The 10,071-nt window shown below is 38.8% G+C and overlaps 1 protein-coding gene across 1 annotated transcript; it reads right to left on the bottom strand.

The window, feature by feature from the left end:
* Positions 1–8,528: 8,528 nt before the first annotated feature.
* Positions 8,529–9,497, bottom strand: LOC102921917 (olfactory receptor 9I1). The gene has a single exon (XM_006995020.2). It carries the CDS (start codon positions 9,477–9,479, stop codon positions 8,529–8,531), a length of 951 nt encoding a protein of 316 aa, XP_006995082.1. The 5' UTR covers positions 9,480–9,497.
* Between the last annotated feature and the right edge of the window lie 574 nt (positions 9,498–10,071).

Raw genomic sequence — 10,071 nt, 5'->3', positions numbered from 1 at the left:
TGGCTGTGAGCTGGCTGTAAAATTGCCCTTATTATATTGAGGTATGTCCCTTGTATTGCTAGGCTGTCCAGGACTTTTTATTATGAAGGGACATTGGATTTTTTTTCAGAGGTCTTTTCTACATCTAACGAGAAGATCATGTGATTTTTGTTTTTTAGCCTGTTTATATGATGAATTACATGTATTGATTTATGTATGTTGAGCCATCCCTTTATCGGTGTCATGAAACAAACTGGATCCTGGTGAATAACCTTTTTGATGTGATCTTACATTCAGTTTGCGAGTATTTTACAGTAAACTTTTGTACTGTGTTCATAAGAGATTTTAGTCTATAACTCCATTTACTGTTGGGTCTTTGTGTGGTTTAGCTATCAGGGTCCCATGAAGACAATTGGCAAATGTGTGTGGGACTCTCGGAGTCCAGCTCCTACCTTTTCTCCTGTTCTAGAGTTCTTAGGATGAGGAGAGAGGGATAAAAAATATCAGATAGAAAGAGAGACATAGATGACGAGAGGAAAGACAGAAACGCAGGATGGCTTCAGGAAGGTCTGGTTCAATACCCAACAGCCTTGTTCTTTATTGAAAAGAGCTTTTTATAATATGCCAAGGGGAGAGGCAAAAGACCTCCCTTTGCAAGATCAAAGCACGCTGTACAGCCAAATGTAGACCCTTCCAAACATTTGGTAAACGTGCCCATGACCAAATTATCTCCTAATGCAGCCCTCCTTGGTAACGCAAGCTCAGATGCTCTGACCCTGAGTAATTTCTCACTAGATAGCCTCTGTGGCTCCCATAGGTCCCCCTTCTAAACAATTTAAATTTCAAATGAGGATTTAGAGCTTAACTCCATGCAGCAGTGAATCAGCTTTTCCACTAATAGCTTGCAAGTGGTTGGAATTACCACAGCACTACTCCTGCTCCCTAGGGCTGCCACATCTCCCAGTAGAGGAGTAGAGGATGATAAAGATGAAATGACCTTTCTGAATGGGTCTTAAATGACTACTGTAGTCTTAGCTGTACCCAGCATTTTTTTAAAATAAGAAATACTCCTGATGCAACCACATCAAATAAATCAGCAAACTTATGATGCACCTGCATCAAACCTAAAGACTCCCTTAGCTCCCTTAGTATCACCAAACCATGGTTCATCAATATCAACAGCCTAACATAATTCTAGCGTGAATATTAATATACACAATTATAACTCTTAAAAACTTACACTCAAAAGCAAAATCTTAAGAGAACTACTTACACTTTACAAACTTTAGCAAACATCCAAAAGCAATTTCTTAAAAGAACTATACAAAACATAGGATACATTAACACAAGTTAACATTAGTCCACTCAAGGGACAAGAAAATATTTTTTTTTAAATGAAATAAATGAGGAATATTACCCCCCCCTTCTTTATAATTTTTTAAACTTCATCTTGAGCCTGGATAGAAAAAATCCAAACTTTTCCATTTTTACTCAAAACAATTCCATTGACAGTTCAATTTTTTAAACCAAACAGTTCGTGAATTACCACAGTTAATAAAGCATATATGCATACACAAAAATATTCACAAGTCATTACATTTGATAGAGTATTTGGGTGAAATTAAAATTGTCCCATCTCATTTCTTAAGTCTGAAAAGTTCAAAAAGACAGTTCTAGTACCAGTCTTAAAGTTCCTCTGAATGCAACCCTAGTTCAAACAAGAGTTTCTGAAATTTCACTCTGAGTTATAGCAGCATATCATGGCAGTGCTCACTAGGAATATTGCCTAAAAGCAAAAGTGTCTGTCATAGTAACTGAGCAGCTGAAGACCTCTCTAAAGTGTCGTCCTTGCAGACAGCATGAACCATAAAGCTGTCTTTCAAAGTAGCCATACACTGTCCCAACATCAGCAAGCAGAAACTGCATGAGCAGCTTTGGCTGCCGGCTCAAATAGCAGCAAAGCCTTTGTCCCAGTCTGCTTTTTGCCTTTTTTTTTTTTTTTTTTACAGCCCCCGTCCTGAGGCCAAGGGCTCCTTTTGCCCCAGGGGCTCAAGGTTCCTTCCCACCAATACAAACCACAGCTTTCAGCAACCCTGGCTCGAGAAGGAAACTCAGCAACAGTTAGTCATGGCCGCTGCACCTTGGATCCATTACGTGCTCTGCCGGTGGTCTTCATGTCCCCTATGCGCTGCCTCATTTCCACGGGAAAAAGCCACCTCAGGCTCCTTGGTGTCCTCAGAATGCACTCTGACTCAAAGTTACCTGTTCCCTGACCCTCCTGGTTTGCATCCTGAGGGCAGCTTTCTCTAGAGGTTTTGTCTCTCATGCAGTGGCCATTGCATCCTTTGCACTCACCCTTCAGCTGCCCACTTGACTCTCCACCTGTGATATCCTGGGCATCCCTCACTTGGCTCCAGTCCAGCTCCCAGTGACAGACATGCTTCAGCTGCTGAGGTCTGAAGTCTCTGCTGCACTCTTGCCACTGCTGCTGCTCCTCACTACATCTTTATTTTCCACAGCAGAAAGTATGCAGATGCTTGCTGCTTGGGCTGTCTCTTGGCATCTGCCACCTGCACTGCACTGATGCCCTGTGGTTCTCAGCTGCCAATGCCTGGCTGGGCACTCACTCATGCTCTCCTGCTTTCTGAAGCTGACAGTCTCTGAATTGACTTTTTGCTCTTGGACCACCAGGTTTAAAGTGTCTGCTCCATCCTGGATGCTACTCTCTGGTCCCAGGTCCCATCTGTATTCAGGGGGAAGAACTACTCTACCCTAAGTTTCTATTATACCTAAGTCTTCACAATATTCATATACCTAAAGCTTATTGTATTCTAATATACCTAAGTCTACACTTCTCAAACTAAACTTATGACTTACTTTAATGGAGAGAGAGACATAGAAACAGAGACACACAGAGAGATACTTATTGCAGCCTAACTTTAATTACTTGCTTCAGCTTAACTTGAACTACTCTGCTTTATATTTCACATTTTACCCCTTAAGAACAGAAAACCACTGCCTCAATTTAATTCATGAATTCATTATAGTGCATGCCCCCCTCCTCCCTCAGTGCCCCCTCTATCTTATCCTTTTGTACCTAAGTCTCTGGGCACCATCTGTGGAAGGCCAGCTCCCACCTTTTGAAGGGTTCTTATGAGAGAGAGATAAAAAAGTATCAGATAGAAAGAGAGACCTAGATGATGAGAAAAAAGACAGAACACAGAATAGCCTAAGCAGGGCCTGGATCAACACCCAACAGCTTCATCCTTTATTAAAAAGCGCTTTTTATAATATGCCAAGGGGAGAGGCAAAAGACCTCCCCCTTGCAAGAGCAAAGCACACTGTACAGCCTGTGACCAAGTCATCTCCTTATGCAGCCCTGCTGGGTAAAAAAAAAAATAAATCTGAGCCCTAGCTCAGATTCTCTGACCCTGAGTAATTTCTCACTAGATAGCAGGTGGGCCCCCACACAAGTGGTCCTTCAATTTCTGTTTGGGGGATGAATTTGAGAACAATTGACATTAATTCTCTTTTAAAGTTCTGGTAGAATTCTTTGCTGAATTTGTTTGAACTCAGGCTTTATTTCGAGGGCAGGAGGTTGGGAGATTTTAAATTACAGTTTCTATTTCACCAGGTGTTATACATCTGTTTAAAATACTTATTTGGTCTTTCAGTTTTCCTACTTGGTGGAGACCAGGTTTTTAAAGTATATCCTTATGATTCTCTGATTTCTTCAGTGTCTGTTGTAACATCCCTTTATTTATTTAAAATTTCAAGCTTCTTTCTCTGTCTTTTGCTTAATTTCACTATGAGTTTGTCAATATTATTTTCTCAAAGAACTAATTCTTCATTCCATTGATTCTTTAGATTGTTTTTAATCTTTTCAAGTTCATTGATTTCAGCCACATGTTTGATTATTTCTTGCCACCTACTCTTTTTGGATGTTATTTTTGCTTTTTGTTATAGATCTTTCCGGTGTGCTGCTAAATTACTAACACGAGATCTCTCCAATTTTTTGATGTAGCACTTAGTGTTATGAGCTTGCCTCTTAGAACTGCCTTCACTATGTCCCGTTGGTTTTGGTATGTCATGTGTTCATTTTCATTCAGTTCCAGTATGGTTTTAATTTCTTTCTTTATCTCTGTTTTGACTCATTTTTCATTCAGTAGAGAGTTGTTCATTTTCCATGAATTTCTGTACTTTCTGTTGTTGTTTCTGCTATCTGGTTTGATTCTCTCTTCCATTTCTTGTATTAATTTGGTGGAGCTTGACTTTGTAGTAGTTTTTCAAAATCCTAACATTTAATTTTTATAATTTCCTCAGTTACACTTGACTTTCTTTATTGCTTCTCTTTCTATTTTCATGTCTTAAACAGTTTTATTTGCTCTTTTCAAACTATTTTTTTCTTTTTTTAAAGGGATTTATTTATTTCCTCCAATTTTTTGTTTGTGTTTTCCTGAATTTTTTAAAGGGATTTTTTTTAATTCTCTCTTTACATACCTCTATCATCTTTGTACAGTTGATGGAAGTTTTTTTGTTTGTTTGATTTTTTTGTTGTACTTCAGCTTTATTAGAATATTCAGTGCCTGCTATGGTAGGATAGCTGGCCTCTATTGGACCCATATTGCCCTGATTCTAGTCTTATACTTGCATCCATTCATCTGAATTTGGGATGATAATAGGTCTAGTTGCTGATTCTGGGTTTGTCTTTGTTGAGTGGGCAATTTTTAACCCTTGTTTTCTTCTTCTTCTTCTCCTTCTCCTTCTCCTTCTCCTTCTCCTTCTCTTTCTCCTTCCCCTTCCCCTTCCCCTTCCCCTTCTTCCCCTTCCCCTTCCCCTTCCCCTTCTCCTTCTCCTTCTCTTCTCCTTCTCTTCTCCTTCTCCTTCCTTCTCCTCCTCCTCCTCCTCCTTCTCCTTTTCTCCTTCTCCTTCTCCTTCTCCTCCTCCTCCTCCTCCTCCTCCTCCTCCTTCTTTTTCTTCTTTTTTATTGTGATGGCTATAGGTTGCCTGTTTTACTTGGCTGCTCAGCTGGTGTGTTCACAGAGAATGTCTGCTGGTGTTGGAGGCTGGGATACAGTGACAAATGGGGAGTCCAGAAGGGGGAGTGGAGTTAGGAGGGGATGGTCTGTGAGATCCAAAGGTGATGTGGCCAGGGGGGAAGGAAGGCTGTAGCTGGTGTCTGTTTGCAAACTAGGGAGAATGATGGATTGCTTCTGGGTGAACAGGGAGAAAGAAAAGGGGCAGCCTACCTGTTTTCTTTTCTTTTTTCCCTTTTGCATGCATGGCCTTTGGTTAAGCAGGAGGTGCCTGTTTGAGTTGCTGGGCTGGGATATAGCAAAGAGTGAAAGAGGGAGGTTAGGAATAGATAGTCTGGGGGATCTACAGAAGATGTGGGCAGGGGGAAAGGAAGCTGCATCTGGTGTTCTGTTGCAGTTCTTGGGATTAGACTGAGAGATTGAGTCTGGAAAATTTGAGGTCTGCAGACAGCCTATCTCCAGCAGTGTTTATTGATTCCTGTTATTTTGTAGTTATAATGTTATGTGTTTTTTGCTGTTGTTATTTTGTTTTGCTTTTTTGCTGTTGTTGTTTTGTTTTGTTTTTCCTCCTTTGATTTGCTGGTTTGAGGTTATATATTTCTTATGCTATCTTGGGTGTGGTTAACTCTTTCAAACTGGTTTTTCTTCTAATGCCTTCTGTAGAGTTGGATTGGTAGTTAGTAATTGTTTAAATCTAGTTTTATCAAGGAATTTTTTCTTTCTCTATTGAATGTGATTAGTAGTTTTGCTGGATCTAATAGTCTGGGCTGGCTTGTCTGGTCTCTCAGGCCAGACTTTTCTGTATGTCAAAATCTCCATTGAGAAACCAGGCATTATTCTAAAGGGCCTGCTTTCATATATTATTTGGTCTTTTCCCTTTGAAGCTTTTAATATACTTTCTTCATTCTGTATATCTAATGCTTTTATTATTATGTGTCATAGGAGTTCATTTCTTTCCCTTTCTATTTGATGTTCTGTATGATTCTTGTGCCTTGACAGGCACCTCCTTCTTTAGGTTGGTCAAGTTTTCTTTTATGATTTTATTAAAAATATTTTTTGTGCTTTTGACCTGGGTTTCTTCTCCTGTTTCTAATGCTATTTTTCATAGATTTGGCCTTTTCATAGTGTCTCAAGTTTTCTGTACATTTGAGCCCAGTTTTTTTTTAGATTTAATATTTTCTTTGACTGAGGTAACCATTTCTTCTTTTATCTTGGCTTCAATTCCAGAAATCCTCTATTTTTTATCTTATAATTTATTGGTGAGGCCTAGCTCTGAGGACTTTGTTTAACTCCTACAATTTTAATTTCCAGTTTTATTAATGTTTGGATTTTCTTCAGTTATTCTATTTCTTTTTTCATATCACAAACTGTTTTTATTATTTCATCAACTCTTACTTTGTATTTTCGTGGTCTTCATTAAGGTACTTATTCATATCATATTTAAGGTTCTTGAAATTTTCAGTGATTGCTATTTTGAGGTCCTTGTCTTGTGCTTCTGCTAGATTGCATTTCTCAGGACCTACTGTATGAAGATTACTGCATTCTGGTGGACATTGTTTTGGCTGTTCATGTTTGTGATTTTGTGCTGTGTTCTAAGCATCTAGAACTCTTAAGTTGAGGTGTTTCTTGGTGTCAGCCTTTGGTATTTGTTTTTTTGTTTGTTGGATATTCTGTTTTTGATTGTTGTTGCTCCCTGTGGATCCCAGGCAATCATAGTGGCTGTGACTTCCTCAGTAGAGACTGCTTCTGCCATTTGGTGGGCAGCAGAAAAGAATAGAGATGGTCTAGAAGGAAAGCTTAGAGAGACTGTGGAAAAGAGCGAGGGGTATCTCTTCTCACCAAGATGTTGAGTCCCTGGGGATTGGTATATGATTGAGGAAGGGGTTCCTTCAAGCAGGCTACAGTAGGAAAAAGAGTCAGTCTAGAGATATAAGGATTAAAGGTCTAGGGCTACCAAAAATTTGCACTAAGCAGTGGATTTTTCAGTGAATGGAGGTGGAGTGGGATAAGAGACTCCTACGAGAATGCTGGTATAGTACTAAGAGTCTGAACAGAGTGTAATGGAGAACTGGAAATTTAATGAGAGTTTTCTATTGGATGCTTAGCCCACTGTACCACTGGCATCCCTGGTTGAAAAGTATTTCTGGGTGTCATCAACTGACACAAAGATATTGAAATAGGCTATGGGGGAAGCCTGAAAGGGTTGACAGAAAAGTAAGTAAATATTTTCTAAATTGTAACATGGAAATTTTGTATCTAGCCATATCTTCATTTGCTTGACAGAGTGACTATGGTGATCATGCATACCATTTACAAATTACTACAAAAGCAGTGATTTAAAACTTGTCTGTTTTGAACTTTGGAGAGATTATGGAATATACTTTTAAAAAGGAACTGCTTGTTTTAAATAAGATAAGTAATGAAAATTTTTTTGGTCTGAGTTTATCAGATGTTACTGGACTGGACATTGTTAATATATATAATGGAGTTTTTATCTGAATCTGTCAAATGTTAATGGACTAGACATTGTTAATGTAATTTTGACTGTATATTGCATATACTTATTGAAGATAGTTTTTCTTGTATTAGTTATAAGCTTTTTTAATTTTAGACAAAAAGAGAGGAAATGTGGTGGTATTGTGTTCCCCAAAATATTGTGTACTCTAATAAATTTACATTTTGTACATGTAAAAATTTGTACATGTAGAAATTAAGGAAAATACTTTGCTTTAAAGGTTTGACAGCTTGGTGGAGGAGATACAACTACTTTCAGAAAAAATCTTTGTTCCCAGAGGAAATGCATAGTTCAGTTGTGTATATGTCTCTATCCTCACTAAAATTTCAGTACTTATACAATGCCTGGAGAGAACTTCTCAGAAGTTAGACAGTAGGGTGAGAGGAATCAGCAATTCCTGTGTCCTTCAGAACCTACACTTGGACTTTGTGGAGGCCTTCATACAAGTAAACTTTTAACTTCATCTCAATGATATCACTATAACATGGAAGAAGGAATCAGAAATCTAGTGGATACTAAGTAGCAAGACATTTGCAAGTTCTTCTGACCTGAGCAAGTAAGAAGACATTGCAATGAAGACAGAGGTCTGTGTTGTACAATACTTTTTGACTTTTTGGGTGACATATTAAAAGAAACCCAGAACAAGTTCGATTAGTCCAATTTAGAGGAATCAGATGAATTCTTTGATATAGAAAGCACAGTAATGTTAGGGGAAGCAAAGACAAGAGGGAAAAGGCATTACAAATTGTGGTCAGCTGATGTAACTCTAAATCCCTTGGCATTGGATTCTCTAAAGAATCATAGTGACAGGATGAACTGAAAGTTACAGATAGGGACAAAAATAAATCATTGTAGAATATTTGCACAAAAAGTTTACCACATTTATGTATTTCCTTGCCTGTTATCACTTATCTAATTTTTCTCTATTTATGGGTACAACATCTGATGTCTATTAGGGTACTCCAGACAAACTTGACTAACATAAGAGATCTTTTTACTTAGTGTTGTATGTTGTGGGACATCTGGCATCTACCAATGACCTTCTTGAAGGCAGCCTTCACATCCTTGTTTCTTAGACTGTAGATTAGAGGGTTCAGCATGGGAATGACCACAGTATAGAAGACAGACACAATTTTGTCTTCTTCCAGGGATTTTCTTGAACCACTCCGTATGTACATGAAGATGAGGGTCCCAAATAAAAGAGCCACAACAGTGAGGTGGGAGACACATGTAGAGAAAGTCTTAACTCTTCCACCTGAAGACTTCATTCTCATGACAGCCTTGATGATGAGCAGGTAGGAAATGAGTATGATGAAGGCATTGGCCAAAATGACAAAGTTCCCAAAAAAGACAATTATAATCTCAGCATTTGTTGTGTCACTGCAGGCCAGCTTCAGCAGAGGTGGAAGGTCACAAAAGAAGAAATTGATCTGATTATTTTCACAGAAGGAGAGGGAGAAGGTACATGTGGTTCTTAAGATGGCCCCTGATACTCCACAGACATAGGCTCCCACTACCAAACACCAGCATCTTTGAGGGCTCATGGCCACAGTGTAGAGCAGTGGGTTGCTAATAGCAACATAGCGATCATAGGCCATCACAGACAGTAGGAAACACTCTGTACCTGCACAGATGGTGAAGAAGAAGAACTGGGCAACACAGTGACCATAGGAGATGACTGTTTTGCCTGTAGCCAGTGTAGCCAGGATCTGAGGGGTGATGACTGATGTGTAGCAGGCATCCAACACAGAGAGATGACTCAGGAAGAAGTACATTGGTGTGTGGAGTTGGACATCTACCTGGATGAGCAGGACCATGCCCAAGTTCCCCAGGATGGTGACAAGATAGAAGCTGAGAAACACCAGAAAAAGGGGAATCTCCCACTCAGGGTGGTCAGTAAAGCCCATTAGGATGAATTCAGTTAGTATGGTGAGGTTATTCTTTGCCATGGATTCAATGTTGACAGTTTGTCTATCAGAAGATAAGAGTGAATTGTAAAGAAACCAGAATTGAAGGGCAAAATCTTTTTCTTAGTTTTGGAAGTTCTGGATCTTAATTTTATAGAACATATTTTTTTCTTTAAAACTTCTTTTTCTGATTAATTCTGTTGTGAATTTGAAATGTTCTGTAAAGATAAGAGGCACATGCTCCTAAGATTTGAAAAAGACCAAGATGTCTTTTCCTCAGTGTCAACACTCTCACACCTACTAGAAGACCATCTGGTTCAAATATGAACCTCTATCAACCAACAATTCAACATATTAATTCTCATTTAGGACCCGGATTCTGTTACTTTTTACAATTTGTTCCCTGATCTTACTTTTAGCCCTCTAGACACTTGTAACAGTTTAATCATGTTCTCTTAAAAGCCTTCTTGACATGGAATAAATAGCCTGTTCTTTGTGTTGACTAATCCCTTATTGCACACATCCATAAATTTTTCTAATTATTTGACTACCCAGCAAGACAAAATGGTCTATTTAGATACTACTGATATCTAGAAGCTTTTCATTTTACTCCAGTCTTTATCACTCCAGATCA

This window comes from Peromyscus maniculatus, chromosome 1, assembly GCF_049852395.1.
Source record: "Peromyscus maniculatus bairdii isolate BWxNUB_F1_BW_parent chromosome 1, HU_Pman_BW_mat_3.1, whole genome shotgun sequence".
Lineage (NCBI taxonomy): Eukaryota > Metazoa > Chordata > Mammalia > Rodentia > Cricetidae > Peromyscus > Peromyscus maniculatus.
The sequence above is the reverse complement of the archived record's forward strand: the minus strand, read 5'-3'. Positions and strand labels throughout refer to the sequence as shown.

Coding starts and splice junctions, on each gene's coding strand:
- LOC102921917 (XM_006995020.2), bottom strand. CDS start 9,479: ATGGCAAAGAATAACCTCACCATACTAACTGAATTCATCCTAATGGGC.